General features: G+C 40.8%; 2 protein-coding genes across 9 annotated transcripts in view; one reads left to right on the top strand and one right to left on the bottom strand.

The window, feature by feature from the left end:
* Positions 1 to 29: 29 nt before the first annotated feature.
* Positions 30 to 17,214, bottom strand: C9H4orf33 (chromosome 9 C4orf33 homolog). Of its 4 annotated transcripts, none has more exons than XM_028743320.2 (8): positions 17,098 to 17,214; positions 14,489 to 14,639; positions 12,055 to 12,235; positions 7,645 to 7,705; positions 5,464 to 5,515; positions 5,164 to 5,363; positions 4,024 to 4,142; positions 30 to 2,938 (listed from the first exon to the last, which is right to left on the bottom strand). In XM_028743320.2, the coding sequence occupies exons 2-7, from the start codon at positions 14,510 to 14,512 to the stop codon at positions 4,040 to 4,042; spliced, it is 621 nt and encodes a 206-aa protein (XP_028599153.2). In that variant the 5' UTR covers positions 14,513 to 14,639; positions 17,098 to 17,214; the 3' UTR covers positions 30 to 2,938; positions 4,024 to 4,039. The 4 variants fall into 4 exon arrangements, with proteins under 4 accessions (XP_028599153.2, XP_028599154.2, XP_028599156.2 ...); XM_028743321.2 differs by having other exon boundaries at positions 14,489 to 14,635; positions 17,098 to 17,197; XM_028743323.2 differs by having other exon boundaries at positions 30 to 2,990; positions 17,053 to 17,182.
* A 39-nt stretch (positions 17,215 to 17,253) lies between these two features.
* SCLT1 (sodium channel and clathrin linker 1) overlaps positions 17,254 to 21,752 on the top strand; it is a 51,356-nt gene continuing 46,857 nt past the window's right edge. For 3 of the 5 annotated variants that reach the window (XM_028743311.2, XM_028743313.2, XM_028743308.2), the window contains exons 1-2: positions 17,378 to 17,604; positions 18,611 to 18,717. In XM_028743311.2, coding sequence (XP_028599144.2) covers positions 18,684 to 18,717 — 34 coding nt within the window. In that variant the 5' untranslated portion in view covers positions 17,378 to 17,604; positions 18,611 to 18,683. The other 2 variants (XM_028743310.2, XM_028743309.2) reach the window with 2 other exon arrangements.

Raw genomic sequence — 21,752 nt, 5'->3', positions numbered from 1 at the left:
TCCCTTCAAAAATAAAGAAATAAGCCAGATTGTTTAAATGATTTATTTTTATTGTATTTTAAAAGTTGTGACTAACACAACAGTTTTACAACCACAAGAATTTATCTGGACCTTAAAACAATTATATTCTCTAAAATTATGAATTAAAAAAATCAATTAGTAAGCAATATACAAAGTTACTGGCAACTGTGATAAAGTTTTCCAGCATATGACCTGTGACCAACATAACACATAAAATTCAGTGACAAACACATAAAAATAAATGCTTTCAGACAAAGACACTGTGTGTATGACACTTTACTTTGCATTCACAAATTGCAGGTGTGCACCAAATCCATTTGAGAAGTTGCAATGCCCAAAGGAATTTTGACTTGGCTCAGTCAATACCCTAATGATTTGTTTCTTTTCAACCCATTGTGTTTATTAGGAGAAAGTCACAGTAAGATTCTGGTGAATTTCATGAAGATTTTAGAATTTGCAAACTGCTGGAGCAATTTAAGATTGGAAAAATAAGAAGCTGAGAGAAAAACTGACTTTACATCACTACCTGGTCCACAACTTTTCTTTTCAATCTCCGTGTCTCAAATTCAACAATAACAAAATTGCCAACTGACAGCACTACTTCAGTGACTGTTTCTGCTTTCTTTCAGAATAATCACATTTCCCATATAGACATCATCCCCTGTGTTTCTTCTCATTTTATTAAATGAGAAAGTCAACTTTTCAATACAATGAAGGGTCATTAACCTATTGTCTATTTTCTTGGAGAGGTCTTTAACCGAAGATTAGGAAAAGAGAAATTCCAAGTCACCTTGAATGTCATGCTGCTGGTTGCTTGCTCACGTATAAAGTGCCATTTTGAAAAAATTGCCGGATTATGAAACTTTGGAAAATATATTTAAAATGATACAGAACATGTTAACTACTATATAAGTAAAAATAGCAAATGGGTTTGTAGGTTGACATTTTCATGCAATTTCCCAAAACCATTTTTATATCAAGCATATAACCCAAAACACCAGTCTAAAGCAGATGTCAAACCGACGTATAAAATGGTTCCTTTGTTTATACCCAACTGCACCTTACTCTTTCTGCATAATCCTTCCTTGTTAACTACCGTGTACTTATGTTATTAGCATCACATCATTTATTGATTCTGCAATATTCTGTTAGGCACTGTATGCTTTCAAACACATTCCGAAATCTTATTTTGATCTCTTGTTATGACAGCCTTGTTTGCATAGCTGCCTTTAACAGATTTTAGACTGCAGAAACTCCAGTTCCAAAGATATTTGTGAGTTATCACTAGTAACCTCAATCTCAGCACCTGTCCTTTCATGCATTAGGAAAATCCTATTCTTTCTGCCTAGAGTTGATGCACCCCTGCAAGGGGTAATACAAGCATGAAGTGTCCTCCGATATGCTGTGGTAGTTGTGCTATTTATTTGTGGCCTTGTCTCAATTTGGGATAGTTAAAGCAAGGTTCACTCCTTGTATTTTAATAAGTGTGGAGTCATTACTGCCATAGCCTCTTGTCTTCTTTGATAGCATGATAGCCTTTCACTTAGTTTAGCAGCATGCACAGATGCAATGACTTGCCTGCTATCAACTGTACCTTCCACAGCAATGAGGGAGTGGGGTTGTGTTTGTATGCCATAGTGCAACTGCTACACACTTTACTTTGAGTGCTACCTGTCATCAACCAGACATCAAACAATATTCTGCTACGTTTTACTCAGAATACACCCAGTGAAATGAATGAAAATGTTTGTTAGGTCCTATTAATTTCAATTTCTTCTGAGCAAAACTTAGCTGAATACCACCCAGAACATACTTTCAAAAGACACACATAAAACAGGAACAGATCTGTGTTGATCAAGGTAGGCGTAACATTTTAGCCTCAAGGTAGGCGTAAAATTTTAGCCAGCTTCATATACATACATATCACGCCCAGAGTTTTTTCTGTATTTAATTGAATGTCTTCTGTAATAACTTGCAGTTCAGATTATATTACATTGCCTTGGATGAAAAAACAATTATTTTCTTCCATCGAAAGGGAGCGTCTAGCAACTTTCATTTTAATTTTATGTATAATGGGAAAAGATGATAAAAAGCACCTGGATCAATATTGTTCTATTCATTATTCCTTTATACTTAAGTCATAATCAGGTTGGTGTGAGAAATGAAAACCTGCTTGATATACTCAGTGAACAGATATGCCATTTACTTTTATCCCACGTTAATCAATAATTAAAGATTAAATACACTGAGACAATACCCATTTCTGGTTAAATAGAACATATTTTTAGTGGAATTAAAATGTTTGTCGGCTCATGCCAAGTGGACAGTTCCACAGATTTTCCATGAAGGCAAGTTGTCAACACCCCAAAAAGTGTCCATTTATCACAGGGGCATTGAAAAAAATGCAGGTGGCAAACAGAGCAACAAAATAATGTTGCAGCTATCTCAATGGAGGTCACTGTAAATAAAATAAGCACATGCTTGTGTTGGGAAAAGTGAAATGTTTAAAGTCCAATTATGATCTAGCAGGTATAGCAGAGTGCGATTGGCTTAGTTTCTCAATTCATTCTTGCAAGCAGCATCAATCATGGATTTTGTTTGAAAACAGCTTGATTACATCGCAACTTCTTATCCATTGGGATACACATGTGTGGCTTCAGGGGGGAAAGTTCCCATTTTCTTTACTGCAGAAGTAATGTCAGCTATCAGACAGCATCTATAATTGACTTAGGAAGAAATTCGCAAGAAGGGAGGAGAGGACAAAATGCATTCAGATTGGAATTAGAAGGATTCTTCTCATCTCATCTCTTTTCTTTTCTTGGTATCCTTCCATCTTTTGCATTCCAGTCAGGTAATCTTTGAAGCGGTTGGGTACTTAAGACCCCCAGAACATGAAATACTTTACTACAGAGACAATCTGTGAGGGAATGTGAGAAACAGAACCAATAAAAGAGCAATACTCAAGTGACCTGTAAAGAAAGTAGATCAATATGGGGATTTGAATAAGATTAGATGCCTGACAGCTGAAGATCACAAAGCTGATAACATGACTAAATGAGGAAGTAAAGACACAGTCAATTACTCCTTTGCAACAACTTGTGGGAAGGGTTGAGGCTGGACTAGACACATAAGGTGCAAGGGCTTTTGGGGAGCATTGTTACTATTTGCAAAGGCCTGGACTCTCAGTATCCAGAACAAATTCTGGCCCAGCATTAATAGTTAGTAAACAGTCTCCAATATCATCCACAGGACTCATAATAATATTGGTATATAATGCCTTAATGGCTGGGGACCAGTTTCCTTAAGGGGTCCCCTTACCCAATATGTGCCAACGATCACTTCAATCTGCAAAACTCACACTTCTGTAAGTGCCACACAATGTCTATATTGCATTCATCGGGAGTCACGTCTTTAGCGCCTGTATTTTGAAACTCCCTGACTATTGACATTATTGATGTCTGCTGAAAATGTTTCTGTTTCAGCAGATCTATTCAGATACATGATATGTTATGTGTTTTGTCGTGTTTCAGTGTTTCTAGATTATTTTAACAGTTTCTACATGTTTTAGAAGTGTTTCAAATATGTTTTGTTTTACTGTTAATTGTATTTTTATTACAGAGCAGGAGAAATCAAGCATAGTCTCTCTTCCATGTGACAGCCCTTAAGATATTTGAAGATGGCTATCGTATCTCCTCTCAGTCTCCTCTTTTACAGGCTAAACCAACCCAGCTCCTTATTGATAACTAAATAAAAGTATATGATCAGGATGCAAATGAGCAACAGTGAAAGGCCCAGTTGAGAGGAAACAAAAGCTTTTCTCCAACCCAGACATTGGCAACAGATCTTTTCATACATGCAGATATATAATGCAACTATGGCAGCGGACCTCAGCAAACTGAAGTCAACACTCTTCGATTTGATCCACTGAATGCTTGTAAGTGCTACAAGTAGGCAGTGGTCAATAGTGTCTAACCCCCTACTTTAAGCTATCTGGTAGCCTACCTTTTGTCTTTTTTATTTAGTTGCATTTACATGATGCCCACAAGTCTGATTCTGGTTGCTTCCAATCTTCTCCCATTAACAGTTTCAGGTTCAGGCATTTAAAATATTCTAGGCGATGGCTGCAAAAGAAAGGAGCAAAAGAGTCAGATGGGTTGGAAACATTTACACTTACCCCTTTCCACATCTGCTAAATTGGTATGAAGAAAAGTTATTGTATTACAAAACCACAGTACAGTAACTACGTATTAAAGAACTAGTGTAAGTGTGTTGTTCTTCACCACCCCAAGAATTTACATTGTAGTTTATATATGTGTGTGTGTCACATTCATATTGTGAAACTGATTCAAGTAATTACAGTCTGTGCCTTGTTGCCTTCTGAGTTTTCATGCAAGAAAAAGTACGAAAGTAAGGTGTGCAGATAACACTCCGTCAAATAAAGAATAAAAAGTAGCCACCAAGATAAACAGATAGGTAGGAGATAAGATTGGAGGTTTTATGGTGCAACTACCCAGAGAGCACATGACACTGTATGCAAGGTTATGTTTCAAGTGGACTTCTCACAAAGTCTCAGTTCAGGCATAAAGCATATTTCTATCAGCATATCAGAAGCGCACGTTTTGCAGATTGAAATGCTGTAATGCACACATACTACCAGATATTTCCTTTCAGCAAGTACTAATGAATATGGAGCACAGCAAGCTACCCCAGACCCAAGAAACCATTCAAAAGAACACAGGGGAAAGAAGAGCAAGCATTGTTATAATATTTTACACCATCATTCATATATTCACATTTCCCAATGCACTTCTTGAGCCAATGAAAGTATACAGGTATTACATTATATCCCAAAGGATAAGCTTAGCAAAGCAGTGTATGTGTGAGAGAATGATCTTTAAAGGTTATTTTCTTTGAACTCCTTTAATGTGTTAACATTTTCAATAGTAAGATTGAAGCCAAATAAAAAGCATCCTTGACCAGCCTGACCAGCAGAAGCAACATCACTGCATTTAATTTCTTGTCTAGAGTCTGCAGTTTAGGTCCTAATATAACTTGCCGTCCTAACTTGAAGGGCAATAAAATATTCTACCACTCACACCAGCCTCTTAGGAAAAGAAAAAAAAGCACTACAGATGTACTTACAAATCAGGTTTCTGTTTTGCCACAATGTCATGTTGAGGTACAGGGTAGAGGGCTTCATATGTTCTGTTAACTCCTGACCCATGAATTGCAAATGCATTAAATTTGTCAGTAGCTGGTGGGAAATAACTCCAGGGAAGATGAGCTTTTCCATTCCATTTGGCACACGTTCTCGACACTTCCAACATTAAAGGAAGTTCTTGCTGTGTTAAAAGAAGATATGCAGATTTATCCCAGTCCCGTGAGTGTTGAAGTAATTGTGCGTTTGGGGAAGGTGGTGGTGGAGTCCTATGGTTCACTTACTTTGCACACTTTCCGTCTCCCAGAAAGCAGCAACACCAGATACTGCCCATGCCTACAAAAACATAATATAGTCATACCAGAAATACATCCATTAGCATGTCTCTAAACCAGAGGCAGCTTATAGTTCTCAGATGAAAATTGTGTAACCCAATAAAATGCAAATAACTCCTAAGCAACTTGCTATGTAAGTCAACATGAAGCCATTAAATTGCACAACTATATTTGCTTCATTCTGGACTACATCTACAAATAAGGTAAAGGTAAGGTAAAGGACCCCTGGATGGTTAAGTCCAGTCAAAGGTGACTATGGGAAGTGGTGCTCCTCTTGTTTTCAGGCCAAGGGATCCAGCGTTTGTCCACAGATAGCTTTCCGAGTCATGTGGCCAGCATGACTAAACTGCTTCTGGCGCAATGGAACACTCTGATGGAAGCTAGAGCACACAGAAACACGGTTTACCTTCCCACCACAGCGGTACCTATTTATCTACTTGCACTGGTATACTTTTGAACTGTGAGATTGACAGAAACTGGGACAGAGCAACAGGAGCTCACCCGGTCAAGCGAATTCAAGCCTAGGGGCGCGGGTGGCACTGTGGTCTAAACAACTGAGCTTCTTGGGCTAGGCGATCAGAAGGTTGGCAGGTCGAATCCGCGTGACAGTGGTGAGCTCCCATTGCTCTGTCCCAGCTCTTGCCAACCTAGCAGTTCAAAAGCAGACCAATGCAAACAGATAAATAGGTGCCACTGGAGTGTCATGGTGTTCCATTGTGCCAGAAACGGTTTAGTCATGCTGGCCACATGACCTGGAAAGCTGCTTGTGGACAAACGCCAGCTCCCTTGGCCTGAGGCAAGATGAGCAATACACCTCATAGTCGTCTTTGACTGGACTTAACCATTCAGGGGTCCTATACCTTTCTTTACAAAGAAGACATTTGCTGAAGTAAGTCTTTACTGACCCACAGCCACACACACACACACACACACACACACACCTTTATGGGATGCTTTTAAATTCACTCATAATTGTCCATCATTTTCACTGGTCCCCCACCCTAGCTACAGCACCACTCAAATCCCCAATTTTATATATTTTTCAGAGCTTGCCTCCCTGAATAGACTCAACAATAAAAACGTACACTGCCTTTATCCTATTTTGGACTCTTTATCCTATCTTGGATTCTTCTCACTCCGTTTCTGTAAGAATACAGAAATTCATTCATTGGTTAATGTTATAATACTGCAGCTGCAAATTAAAGATTCCTACAGAGCTTTACATGTAGAGTATTGGCAACCGCATAGGAAAACATACAGGTGCTTTTGCTCTTAAGGACTCTGCCCCTATGCACCACCTTACCATCTCACTGTATAATAATATTAATATTAAAGGTAAAGGTACCCCTGCCCGTACGGGCCAGTCTTGACAGACTCTAGGGTTGTGTGCTCATCTCACTCTATAGGCCGGGAGCCAGCGCTGTCCGCAGACACTTCCGGGTCACGTGGCCAGTGTGACAAGCTGCATCTGGCGAGCCAGCGCAGCACACGGAACGCCGTTTACCTTCCCGCTGGTAAGCAGTCCCTATTTATCTACTTGCACCCGAAGGTGCTTTCGAACTGCTAGGTTGGCAGGCGCTGGGACCGAACGACGGGAGCGCACCCTGCCACAGGGATTCGAACCGCCGACCTTTCGATCAGCAAGTCCTAGGCGCTGAGGCTTTAACCCACAGCGCCACCCGTGTCCCAATATTAATATTAGTAATTAATTAATTAATTAATAGTAATATTAATATCCCGCCCATCTGGCTGGGTTTCCCCAGCCACTCTGGGTGGCTTACAACGTATATGATACTGCACTGCACGTCAATATACATTAACTTTACAGCTCTGTTCCTTAGCTTACTGCTAAAATATACAGACTGAGAGAAACCATAATATTTTTTTCTAGCCACATTGTAGAATCAGCAGCTACCTTCTAAAGCCACAGAACAACTCCAAGCAGAAAGGCACTTCTGATACTGGACAAGGTCTGAATGGGATTCCCTAGTGGCAAATCCTGTTCTTCACCTGCATAAAGCTGAAAGCACTCTTGGAATTCTAGCAATCTCCCAAATACAAACGTACACATCAAGGATTCAAGCAACATAATTGCATAAGAAATTAAAGGATTTTGAAATGTTTACTTACGGACAAAACTCCACTTCTAAGTACTGCTCAGTTTGGTGATTCAAGAAGAAAGCTTCTACAACTGAAAACCAACGAAACATTGCTGCTTCATTTTAAATCATTTTTATATTTACAGTGCAAACCTACACAGTTACATGAACTCAATCCCATTTGCTCAATATAACTTATTCCCTACTGCATTTAGCATTGCAGACTTAGGCTACAATCCTATATCCATTTACCTGGAAGTACAGCCCAATTGAACTCAGTGGGACTTACCTCTGAGTAGATACACATAGGAGAATGCTGCAAAATCTCATTTTTCCTCTAATTTTTTTGGCAGCCCACTAACTGTATATATTTTTCATAATGTGCTTTGAAAACACTTTTCAAATAGCTTATAATTACCATAATCTAGAATAGTATTGCTTTTAAAACTACTACAAAAAAAGTGTTTTACAAATTCTGTGTGCATATGTACATAGGGGGAAGAAACAAAAGATTGATTCTTCCATCTTGATAAAGATGGAAACAGCTGTGGAAAATAACAGTTTCTCTACTTGATATTAGCTGTCAATCAGGTAAGTGATGCTTAGGGACTTTTACGGGATGCCTGTGTAGGTAAAATTGAACAGAACTGAGCAATCACTCATTGCACTGGCCCTAAGGAAAAGCCTTAAGTGCAAGAAACTGATGCAATATACTCCTAAAGCAATGGAATGAATGTGAAACAATTGAGAGAGCAGGGAAAGAATTTCATTCATATGTATGAAAAAGCTACTCAGGAATCCTGCTGCTACTTTCCAATGCAGTACTGATCAACGGAAACAGCTGCAAGAAATAAGAATAAAATACAATGGCTCCCAGAAAAAGATTTCTCCTCCACCTAGGGAAGTATAAATTATGAATTCTTCATACCTTCAAGAGCAGAAAAGAAAAGGAATGGGGGAAATTGTTCCAACTGATGCTCATACAGCACATTAAAGTTTTTTTAAATACAAAATTGGCGTTATTCTAGCAGGTAGCAGCATACTCAACTATTACTCCAGATTCTCCTCTAGAATGCTATGTGAACATAGCCAATTAGTGAATATTTTAAACACTATACACATTTATTGCACTGCCAATTTGAATGCATTATGCTGTGAATGTTATTTTGGCAACAATGCTGCAATACTAAAATTTAAAAACCTATGGAGCTTGAATGCAAGATAAAGCAACATAAGCTTCATGGCATAAGAAAAAAGTTTAAAATGTGAAGATCACATAGCCAAGGAAACTTGCCAGATGACTTCACACTGATATATCATCCTGTTCAAGAAAAACAGAATCAAAGTAGTGTTGGTAACACTGAAACTCCAACTATTGAGTAGCCATCTCCATAGTGATAGAAATCAGGGAAGTCACAGTGAAAGCCCAGCTGAGATGGGGAGAGATTACGCTACTTAGACTTGGAGAAACATAGTGGCTATATCAAACAAGACCACAAAAGTTGTTGGTCCATCAAAAACGTTTTAAGAACGTAAGAAGAGCCTACTGGATCAGGCCAATGGCCCATCTAGCCCACTATCCTGTTCCCATAGATGCCTATGTAAAATTGAAAGCAGAATCTGAGCTCAACAGTGGAGGTAGTTTTTAGTCGTCTTATCCAGATATCCTTATGCAGATATATGTGTCGTCTTATCCAGATATCCTTATCCAGATATATGTGTCGTCTTATCCAGATATCCTTATCCAGATATATGTGGCCTATAAAATGAGAGAACCAAGTTTTATAAGGCTTTTATGACTGATGATATTCAGTACTTTGGATGTCACCCAAGCTAAATCGCACTCAGAGTAGATACACTGCAATTAATGGGTCTACACTGAGCAAACTCTTGCTTTAAACAGGCTACAAAGTGGGTGGCTATTTGAAAATCTGTATTATGGTATTGAAGCAGTTCATTTATCATCAGATCCCTTAAAGAAACAGTTGCCAGTAAGAAAACCAGTGAGTTTTAGTGGCAACTGTACTGAAGTGTTGGAATTTGTATTATAAGATAAAAGTTCTTTGGACAACTCATTTAGTGAAAATTAATTTATCCAGCATAAAAGATGAGAGATTCTAATGCTGTACCTCCATACTCCTCTCTAAAAGATGTACATAAGAGTCTTTATCACACAGGAAAGTTAAGCCTACCATGTGGATCTTTTAAAAACCTTGAAGCTAATGCTTCAAGTTTGGGTTGCCACGTTTCAAAAAGTAAAAATCAGGACACCCCAAAAGTTGTTGAGATTTATTTATTTTTACAAAAAAAAACTAAGATCCAGGACAAAGCACTGCCTTTTGGAAATCCCTCTGCCCCAGGTATCAATTCCACCTTTGAAATCCCAGTAATGTCCAGGAAAATCTGGACATATGGCAGACCTAACCAATATACAGTTACCAAACTTTATTAATGGGACAAATATATGGATTTTCATTCATTTTGTACTTGACTATAGTATTTGGGAATACCATATGGGAAGATAATTCAGAGGCAGTCCTTAATAACTATCATGTATAGTAACAGATTACAGTGGTACCTCGGGTTAAGAACTTAATTCGTTCTGGAGGTCCGTTCTCAACCTGAAACTGTTCTTAACCTGAAGCACCACTAATGGGGCCTCCCGCTGCCACCGCTGCTCGATTTCTGTTCTCATCCTGAAGCAAAGTTCTTAACCTGAGGTACTATTTCTGGGTTAGCGGAGTCTGTAACCTGAAGCATCTGTAACCCAAGGTACCACTGTACTACCATTTTGTCCACTGTAACACTCTGTATATGGAATAAGCAGCTTGTGCTATAAATAGCCTACTGCTAGCATTTACACACTTGCTAATGAGCATATGTTGTAGCGTAACCCCATAACAATTTGCAAAACCACTTTCTCCTTTGAGGCAGGGGCCTATCCTTTCGTACTGTTTGCACCATATAAACTGGCAATAATAATAATAATGCCCCTGTAGGTTTCATAGCATTGTATTTCTTTAGGTTTTCACAAGCTGTGTGACAATTTCTACAAAGAACCTGGCATTAATAACATTAGTTTTGATTCAGATCTGGATAATTAGATGATTGTTTACCATAAAATTCCAAGAAACGCATAGTAATATATTTCTTTACCTAGGAGGCAGAATTGCGGAGAACATGCTCAAAAAAAGAACACAGATTTCATGAAAATTGCCTGCCTTTTGAGATAACCTAAAATAGATTACTCGATATATAAATGGTAATTGATGTTTACAACACAGTTATAATATTTATTCAGGTTGCATAACCCCTAATAATTTGCAATAAGTAGCCTTCCCATTAAAAATTAAATGACCCTTCTGCCCCACTATATTACATTATATCCCAGCTAGAAGAGGACAGAGGGTGAAAGAAACAGCTGTGGGTGGAAGGGGAGCCTCTCCTCATCCTTTGGACCCCTGGGAAAGCTGCTGCACATGGAACTGGTTGTGGAAAGTGCAGCTGAATGGGACACAGCTATGGGCGGTCTGAGGCAGTGCTTTGGGTCTACGCATAAAGAGCAAGTCTAGAGGAGAAACTAGGCTGATGTTTGCTGTTTCCAGTATCTTTTTGTTGTGAAACCTTTGTGGGTAAGCTAAAAGTTTGCTGGACTTCGGGTGAGAAACCCAGAGGATGATAGGGTGTGACCAAAGGAAAACGAATATATTTTATTTTACTTTATTTATTTATATACACAGAAACAGCCCTATGTATTGATGCAGCGCTTATATGTAACTGTGTATTTTTGTAATATTATGTTTAAGTTGTTTGCTGTTGCTTCAGTTGTACTCTGATCTCTAAGAATATATATTTAATATATTAATCAGTATAGAAATTAGATATTAAATAATCAATCAATACTGGAAAGAAAACTGAATGTTTAGGGCACTTGGAACTCCTAACTAGGCTTCATTCATTTCTCTGTTTTGAATCAGCTTCTCTGATAGTCACAGGATTCTGCATAATACGAATGGAAAGCTCATTCTCTCAATGTAGATCTTTATATAACCAAAACAGCACCATCTAGCCACATCAGCAGGCTCAGGGTAACCCAAAGCTTTACAGAAGTAGAGGATGGGAAAAGGAGGGGCAGTGGGAGGGGAATAGGGGACCTAGACCTACACCCCCTCACAGGATAATTAGTGTTGAGCATATTCAGTGGGCACAAAATGATGAATCTGTTGGGGGTGGAAAATGGAAAGCTGAGGTGGAATAGAATACTCTGAAAAATAGCAGAGTTGTCTGTCTGCAAGCTTGAACAAGAGCACTCCACATAACCTGTTGTTGCATTTCTTTAAACAAAGTTCAGCATTTCTCTTGACAGGAATGCCAGCCTGTACACAAGAGATGCTGCCAGAATATACATGATAGAACCTTGCAATAAGATTGATTCACTTACCCTCATAGTCCCACAGTCCATTGAATGGTTTTCCAGGGGCACCAGGAGGAGCTGGAGGGTCGTTAAAAAATGGAGCACACACTTCTATCATCATTCCAGCATCTTCACCTGTCAACTTGATTGTTACTGGATCATGACTCACTGGTAAGCTGTTCCATGTATCTTCAATTTTAAACTCCATCTAAATATTATATTGTAAACTTAAAATGATTATTTTTGCTTAATACTAAGAAGTTTGCTACTTTTTTTTTGTTTCGTTAAAAAACCAACCAACCTGCAGTGTCACTATATCTCTGCTTCATTCAACCCTCTGCTGTTGTTTAAACTCACAGCTTTCATCTACAGTCAAACCTCATGTTACGGACGCTTCAGGTTACGTCTTTTCAGGTTGCGTCCCGTGGTGACCCGGAAGTACCGGAAAGGGTTACTTCTGGGTTTCGCCGCTCGCGCATGCACAGAAGTGCTAAATCACGCCATGCACCTGCGCAGATACGGCGCTTCAGGTTGCGCTCTTTTCAGGTTGTGAACGGGCCTCCAGAACGGATCCCGTTTGCAACCAGAGGTACCACTGTATGTCCTTCCACCCCGCTCTACTCAAACTTCTGCCATTATGGGAGTGAAAATGGGAAACACTGAAATGGGCAGAAATGCTTTTCTGAACTTCTCAGCTGCCTCAGGTGAGAGACAAAGGATGAGGAGCCTTCAAACATTCCACAGTACTTTCTCACAATGTATTTTATTCCTGGTACCATGTGTTGTTTTCAACATGAAGTTCCAGATTCAATATAGTAATTTAGCAGAAATGTTTTCTTAACAGACACCCATATATGTACAAACAAAAAAAATTCCTTCCAGTAGCACCTTAAAGACCAACTAAGTTAGTTCTTGGTATAGTTAGTTAGTCTTGGTATACTTAGTTGGTCTTTAAGGTGCTACTGGAAGGAAATTTTTTTGTTTTGACTATGGCAGACCAACACGGCTACCTATCTGTAACCATATATGTACAACACTCATCAACTGAACTTAATACTCTCTAACTGAACAAACTGATGGGCTTGCTCTTAAGATACAGTAATATATATCAGCATGGGTTATGCATACAAAAGGGGCTGCAGAATAGAAGAAAGGAGGAGGCATGGAAATGGGATGTGGTCTTTGTGCAAGGGGTTGAACAACAAGGAGGTGGGAAAGTGGAGGGGAGGGAGATAATGGTGTGTGTATGGAAAGGAAGATGCACAATAGGAGAGAGGGTAAGGTGTGGAAATAGGGGTGATCTGTGTGCAGTGGCGAAGCTAGCACCCGAAGAAGCAGGGTGGAGTGATCCGCCCACGGGGCGATTGGTGAGGCAGCACAATCCTGGGGGGGACCAATCACGACGCGATCCTCTGGGGGGGGATCATGGCGCGGCGACGTGATCCTCCTGGTTGGGGACCGATTGCAGCGTGGTGATGAGATCCTCCCGGCAGGGGGCCGATCGCGGCGTGGCAGCGCGATCTGCCCAGGGGGGGGGGTTGTCTTTCCCTCCTGGGATGACACCTGGGATGGACTGCCCCCACCACACACCCCTTCCTATGCCCTTGTCTGTGTGCAAGGAGAGTTGAGAAAACTATGGACAAGGGGTATGGAAAAAAGAGAACGAAGGTGCAAAGCAGGTTGCAAAATAAGATGGAGTAGACGGCATGGGAATGGGGTTGAAGATGAAAGCAGTCTGGATAATAGGCCGGGTTAGTAGCTTCATAACTGGGCAAAGGGCAAAAAGGGTGCTTAGTAGTGTGGTAGGAGCTTGCAGGAGGTTATAATGGGGGTGGACAAAAGTAAATGAGGAGGCACGGACATGGGAGCAAAGGTGAAAACAGGGATGCAAAGTGTGGTTGCACAATAGAGTAGAAGAGAGAAGTAGCTTCCAGAATAGGGTTGGGAAGGTGAATAGTGAGCTTAGTAGCAGTGGGAAGGGGAAGTTCTAGGGCCATGGTTCCCAATGTGGGGCACACGCCCCACAAGGGGGCAATTTGATTTTTAAGGGAGGCAATCGAGAATGAGTTATTAACCCTGAATGGCCTTTTAGGCTTCCTCCACGTGAACAGGAGTTCACTTTTTTAATAATTATATATCACGGGGGGGGGGGATCAGGATTTTAGAGATGCTTAGGTGGGGCATGGCCAAAAAAGGTTGGGAACCACTGCTCTAGGGGGTTAATGTGGGAAAAATAGTAAAGGGGGGGGGTGAATGGAGCAGACAGGGGCACAGCTGCTAGTAACTTTAATAGCATTCTATAATCTCCCAACTCCTACCCATTATTGCAAGTGACACAACATTATTGCAACCGAGAGATGCAAGTCAACCAATTGCATGTGTTACTGGATGTTCCATTAAGATCTTGGCATAGAGTTATTACATACGCAGGAGAATTAAATGACTTGCTGCAACACCATACCTTTTTCAGTACCTGACTGTTCATGCCTATTTTCACCACAGGGTGTCCACAGTGATCTCAACTTTAACTTGTATAAATATGCAAATCCACTGTCATTCTCCAAATAAAGTTGTATTTCCACAGCAGTACTGGTGCTGAACAAATGGCCTGCCTACGGATAAAGTAGAACATGTTAAGGTTGGAATACAACTATATATCCTCTGCAAACTTATGATAAAAATAAAATTTCCTTGTAATTAGTCTTGGAAATCTACTCATGCAATACAGTATCTTCTAAGAACTTAAGAGTGAGCTGAATCAGACCAGTGGCCAATTTCTTCCAGCATTCTGGCCAGTCAGATGCTTTGGGGAAGCAACTTTGCAAGCAGGACGTGAGGGCAACAGCATGTTCCTCTTCTGTTGTTTCCAGCAACATGTATTCAGAAGCATACTGCCTCCAACAATGGAAGAACAACACATCCGTCAGGGAAAGTAGCCACTGATAGCCTTGTGCTCTAAGAATTTGTTGAATCTTTTTAAAAGCCTTCTAAGTTGGTGGCCATCACTGCCTCTCATGGAAACAAATGTCATAGTTTCATAGTTTTGTCTGCCCTGAAAATTCCTATGTTCAGCTTCAATGGATGTCCCTAAGTGCCAGTGTTGTGAAAGAGAGAAAAACTTTGCTCTCTCTGCTTTCTCTAGACCATACATAATTTTATACACTTCTGTTACAGAACCTACTATTTTCTTTGAACTAAAAAGCCCTAAATGCTGTAATATTTCCTTCTACATGGCTGCCTCCAACTGGTACATAACATAGCAGTTTCCCTTGATTGGCATTCTGTGGTCCATCTGCTTATCCTTGTGCTCTACAACTTGCACTTGCTGCCTGTAGCCTTCCAGGTATCATCACCCTGAGCAGTTTTAAGTATACTTTAACACACAATACACAAAACAAGGTATTGTAAATAATGTGCAGTTCATACTTCAGCATCAATCCACCCACAAAGCAATCAAAAGACAATAGTTTAGACACTCAAATGTGTGACTAATATAAAAGTCAAAACTTTTTTCTCAATACTGTATGAGAAAAGAGTTTAAAGGAGTTAAGCTGAGTGGCAAGGTGAGTTGAGCATATCAAGAAAGGAGGTGCAATTCCTACATGTCATCCAATTTATCCAGGAACCAGTTCCCCCACCTTGTCTAAATTATACATCTTTCTGTCCATACCTGCAGAGATATTGCTCTATTTAACTCTTTCCCTCCTTAACTAATTGCCCGTGGTAAAAAGAAACTTTGAATGCAGGACTGGGAAAATGTGAACTAATTACAAATTGAATGAAGGATAGCTCCAGCATTGAAATTGCCTGCAATTGGCGCGTCAATGGTAGGGAATTTGGTCTCGTTTTTCCAAAAAGGATGTGAGTTGGTTCCAATATCCTGTCAATGTCTGCTTGTTGGGGCAAAGGGGGCTATATATGCTAATTATGATTAGAACTAAGTTTGAAGAGCTCAGGAGGAATGCTTGGGCAATATTATTACATGGCTGGAGGGAAATAATTTCGAGATTAGACTGCTGGGCACAAAGAAAATTAGTCCCGCTTTATATCGACCCATGATGTTGGATTTGTGGGCTAGGAGGGAATATGAGTTGTATCCCAATTGAGGGATAGCTCAGTCAGTAGAGCATGAGACTCTCAAACTCAGGGTTCAAGCCCCACGTTGGGTAAAAGATTTCTGCATTGCAGGGGGTTGGGCTAGATGACCCATGGGATCTTGTCTAACCCTTCAATTTTACAATTCTATGCTGCTGTAGCGTTTGCATGTTCACAAAGGACATCAGGTTTCCAGAACTTGGGGAGGAACTTGGGAACTATTAGCAGTGAGAAGGGGCAACACAAAGTGTTAATACATCCCATTAATCACCATCCAGTATTGTGGGTAGGTCACACTGCAATAAGAGTTTAATAGAGAGTGCTTATGTGTGGGTGGAAAAAATCAGATTTGCTTGACTCATATGTGCATTAAGACTCTGGAATATACACACTCTCTAACACAATATTGTGTGCGTGTGTGTAAGTGCAAGAATCACTCTTTCCTCAGGATGCCGACATACTGTACTGATGAAGAGGACAGTGAGACACATCCCGAGCATCTCTTATCTCCTCTCTGCAGAGTAGAAATCTATTGCAATGACTGTTCTGGGCAGTCAATGCGGGCAGCCCTCTTCGATTTAAACCAGGTCCTTCTCCCCTCTCCCCACCCCCGTCCGGTTGCCAACGTTTTCCGCCGGGGAGGACCCTCTGCCTCTGGAAACCGCGCGAGACGAAAAAGTTTCAGCTGCCAGAATTTCAGCTCACGGCGCCACCCTTTTAAAAACACCGAGGAGCGTTGGGGAGGCAAGTTGCTTCGAAACCAGGAAGAGGGAAGGGAATCCAGCCCTGCGACCGGGCATAGGGTGGCTGCCAGTCAACTTTGCTCAGGAGGAGGCCCCGTTGGATTTAATGGGGCTCCCTCCCAGCTAGGACTGCAGCCTAACAAGTCTACTCGGAAGTAATTGGTCCCTGGGAGATGGAGATACTTACTTCCGCGTAAGCGCGCCTACAAACACACAGCGGTTGCCCACTCACCGCTCAGTTTTGTTCCTCAGCCGCTTCCTCGCACAGCCTGAAGGAAGAGGCGGGCACGTGATGCTTTTTTTTCTTTCTTTCCCCCTTTTAAACCAATGGGAAAAGTCATCTCCTTCGCCTAGATTCCGATTGGCGGCCTGAGTCAGGCGCGTCATATGCGGACCCGTCTCCTCCTCCTCCTTCGTTTTCTTCTACTCCTCTTATGTTTTTTGCTTCTTTTCCTGTCCGTCGGTCGTTATGGTAATCGGCGGCGTTGAGGTGGCGAGTTAACCAGGTGTCTCGCGCCGGTCTCTTACGGGGGAGGTGGGGAGGCCTGTGATTGGTCCAGAACGGGGAATTAGGCGAGGCGGGGAGCAGCTGCGGCTTCACGCGCACGGCGGGGTTCCAACCGTCAGTCCCGGCCCGCGTGTGGGAAGAGAGTGAGAGAGAGGGGCGCGTGTTCCACCCCCACATTTCTTCCAAGAGAGCAATGTGACGCGCAACAGGCGACCTCGTCTGAAAAGAAACGTGTGTATTACATACACTTGTCGGCGGGTCTGGGGAGGCATTTTTCTTCAGTTAACGCTTCCTCTTAAATTAATAGTTTCTCCTATGGGTTTATGCCAGAATAAACCTTCCAGCCTAGTCCTATATCTCGCTGGCATAATCCATGTCTACTTTAGAGGTCCTTTCAGACGGGGTTTTTCATTGCAATAAGCTCTTTTGCACAATAATGGTGCATTTAGGGGTGGGTTTGTTCTGTTTTAATATTAGTGGTTCTGAAATGTTTTCCCTCAGTGTTTCCACATAATTGCTGTTGGGAGAGACTATAACACAACAATAGCGGGATTAAAAAAAGCCCCTTGCTCCATAACGTTTGTTGTAACTCTTTGCTGATATCCCATAACTTTCTATACAACTTACGTCCCGGTTGGAAATGAAGCAGTAGGACAACCCCAAAACTTTTGCAGGGACAAATGGTTGTGGATTTTTGTGTGTGAATAGTGTTGAGTGAAGGACAGTGTATGACGGTTCTGATTGCATCATGGACACAAATAATCATGAACATGCAATAAAAAGGATGCGCTGAAGGACTGTCCTTATTTTTATCTTTTTAAACTTTATAATGGTACACTGATGAGCTGCTGTAGGCTGGGGGAGTTTTATATTTGATATCCATGGGACCATGGGCATAGCCAAGAATTTTGTGAGGGAAGGAAGGCCTTTTGTTAGGGAAGGCAGAACCTCAGTTTGCTATACATTTTTATTCATTTTGGGGGGGCAGCTGCCCCTCCTTGCCCCCACCCCCACCCGCCCACTGCACCCATGCATGGGACTATAGCTTTGAAAAGTGAGTTTCCATTATGATGTTTGATAGAGCATTTTTCTTTCAGAATTATTTCCACATGCCCTATCTTTCTGTAAATAGGACACTTGTAGATTCTGAGGAGAATTCAGTTAGAAACTAAAGTTAGAAATGAATGGAAGTAAATTACTGTAGGTTTCGCTGCTTACATTTATCTGACTTTTACAGGTTTTGTATTTACCTTGATGAGAGGGAGTTCATTTGGTCAGAAACCTTATTGTGCAACCTTCCAGGTTAAAATATGGAAGGAGCAACTGATTTTCCAAGAGTTCAAAGTAAGTTCTGCATATGAGTTCATTCAGATCTATACTTTTAGTTGATGTATTTCATTGAAAAGCTTAAACAAAAGTTTTCTTTTTATAAAAAAGAAGTGAGGGCCAATAACAGCTTAGGTGGTGTTCTGGACCTGTTGCTCTATATGAAGGTGCAGATAACATCAAAGACCACAAGTGCCTGTTACCTGCTTTTGCTGGTATTCTGTGCACTCCTATCTAGAGAGAGCAGACCAGGTGTCTGTTATTTTAACATGTATTCTGTCCAAATTAGACAATTGTAATAGTGTCTACATAGGGCTCTCTATAAAGACAGTTTGGAAACTCCAGTTATTTGTTTGCTAGCAGGAGTTATACAACTCAAATTATACCAACCCTGTACCACTTGCATTGCTTACCAGTTTGTTTCTGGGCTTAGTTTAAGGTGCTGGTTTTGCTCTTTAAGGCCTACAGGTTACTAGGTTACTAGGTTATCTGAAGTATCACCTACTGTCACGAACCTGCCAATGTCTTAAGATCAGCCTCAGAGTCAGGTTTATGGTCCTTGAGGAAATACCACTAGGCACCAGAGACTGACAATTTTATGTGGAATTTCCTTCTCAGACATCTTTGTCAGGCCCCTATTTGGTTGTTTTTCAATGAACTCTAAATATGTTTCACTTAGCTTTTCCTGAGTTATTTGTTACGTTTGTCTTTCTGGTTTAATTTCCCTCAGTGGGGGTGATGTATTTAATTTTAAGTTGTATCTTCTATTTGATTGTAATTATTTTTATCAATGGTTGGAAAGTGCTTTGTGAACTCATTGTCATTTAAGAGGATCTATCTATCTCACTTAGGCTGTAATCCAAACCTCCTTTGCACCACTTGAGGGTTTGGATTGGGCAAAAGTATTCGTCTGTCCAGACTTGCTGGCCACTGCTCGTGGAGCACAGTCAATAGAACCCCCTATTTCACCTGTTGAGCAGGCAGGCAGGTAGAATACCTCAAAATGGAGTGTTCTGAGGAGGGCCTTAGCTAGCCTGGGTTTCATTGGCTCCCAAGATGGTCCCATTGCTGCCGCTTGATGGTAATGGGCCTGATCACTACACCAGCGCTAGGTTGGACCAGCACTTTGCCTACCTTATGCCTTCCACCTATCACCTTCTGCCTAGGCTAGTATTGAGCAGCAGGGCTACTGATGCACTGTTAAACCGCAGTGCTCCCCAGCCAGGATTTGACTTGCAGTGTTGTATATTGAAACTTTACTCAAGGTCTTTCTTGCATAGACCTAATATTAGTGAATCTGATAAAACTTGTGTGCATACAGTTATTATTCCTATTCATTATTATCCCGATTTTGTACCTATAGGTAAAGGTAAGGTAAAGGACCCCTGGACACTTAAGTCCAGTCAAAGGCAACTATGGTACCTATGCAGCACAAGCACTACCCTCAATAAGTAAGAATGCAATCATAAACTCACTACTGTAGTTAAGTCCCATTGAACTTGGGGATTTAACATAAGAGTAGCTCATCTAGAGCAGAACAGAGGTCTGACTGGTCCAGTGTCCTGTTCTCGCAGTGGCCAACGAAATTCCTATTGGAAACCTTCAAGAAGGACTTGGGTGCAATAGCATTTTCCCAGTTTGTCATTCCATCCCCATACAGAGGCATACTGTCTCAAACTGTGGAGGTAGAACATATCCATCGTGGTTAGTAGCTATAGCCTTATTCTCCATAAAATTTTCTAATCCTATTTTGAAACTATCAAAGTTAGTGTCTGCTTTTACATCTTGTGGGAGTGAGTTCCATGGTTTAACTCTGTGCTGAGTGAAGTACTTTCTGTTCAGACTCTTCCAACATTGAGTTTCCTTGGACAGCCCCCCCTTCTAGTAACATGCATGGGATTGTGAGAATTTCCATTACATTTTTCTTATGCTTTGTAAATCTTTCACCCTTTGAAGTTCATGTTCATTTCCATCAAATGAAACAGTAATAATGTATATAAAACAGAAATATGAAAAGAGGCAAAATGTTACTTCAACGTCAAGATAAACATTCCTCCTTTTATAGAGCAAACACAGTGGCTGTTTCATAAAGACTAGCACTGTAGATCTGGTGAATATGCTGCATATGACAGCTTAATCAAATTGGTGCTGGAATATTAGCATCACAAAGTGAAACACTAAGCATTTGTTTTCAGGGAGTTTCAAAGGTGCTCTTGTTACATCATTGAAAAAGCTGCGATACTTCTGTTCTCTTTAAATTTCATTTATCTAACATGCTCAGAAAATGTTAATAGCCACCACTGGGAGCCAGGTGTTAACATATGAAAACACATTTATTCTTGGTCTACTGCAGCTTCTTAATATAGTTGCCTACTAGTGTTTTGCAATTCCAAAGCATGCCTAATCAACTCAATACTGACAGCCGATGAATGGGTTACAATAAATGAAAAACTGTTTGTTTTCACTGCCATCCATTACTACATCACTTTAACTTCTTCCCCTGCATAACTCTTGCCCCAGACATTCCTTTAAAATTTTCAACTTGGCAAATCTAGAAAGATACAGTTTTCAGACCCAAAGGTGCATCTACTTTTACTGTAATGTTAGGTTCCATATATTTTATATTTTTATGTAACCCTCCCTGGCATGTTTGGGAGATGCAGTAAATAAATGAATACAGTTTTCTATAATTCTGAATTGACAAATACCTGACAAAATGTTCCCCAAAATGATAACTGTCATCTCAGTGACGTATCAATTACACCCTTAAGTGAGAGCTAACTAGGGCAGGAGAATGATAATATTCAGATTTTGGGAATACTTCTGGAGCCAGTATTGCTCCTTAAGGGTTTGGATACTGCTGTTGCCAGATGTGCTTTTACTCAGCTTCAGCTAGTGCAGCAAATGCAGTCTTCCCAGAATAAGACAGTTCTTGTCACTGCTGCACATGCTTTGTCTACATCATTGTTGAATTATTGAAATCCCCTCAGTGTGGAGCTGCTTCCAAAGCATGTTTGGATGCTGCAGCCAGTCAAGAATACTGCTGTCAGTAA

Source organism: Podarcis muralis, chromosome 9 (assembly GCF_964188315.1).
Source record: "Podarcis muralis chromosome 9, rPodMur119.hap1.1, whole genome shotgun sequence".
Classification (NCBI taxonomy): Eukaryota; Metazoa; Chordata; class Lepidosauria; order Squamata; family Lacertidae; genus Podarcis; species Podarcis muralis.
The sequence above is the reverse complement of the archived record's forward strand: the minus strand, read 5'-3'. Positions and strand labels throughout refer to the sequence as shown.

Excerpts from the sequence above, each read along its gene's own strand:
- C9H4orf33 (XM_028743320.2), bottom strand. The coding sequence starts at position 14,512 with ATGAACAGTCAGGTACTGAAAAAG. Across the intron at positions 7,706-12,054 it reads TGGACTGTGGGACTATGAGG|TTGTAGAAGCTTTCTTCTTG; the intron begins GTAAGTGAATCA and ends GTTGGTTTTCAG. Across the intron at positions 4,143-5,163 it reads GCAAAACAGAAACCTGATTT|CCATCGCCTAGAATATTTTA; the intron begins GTAAGTACATCT and ends TTTCTTTTGCAG.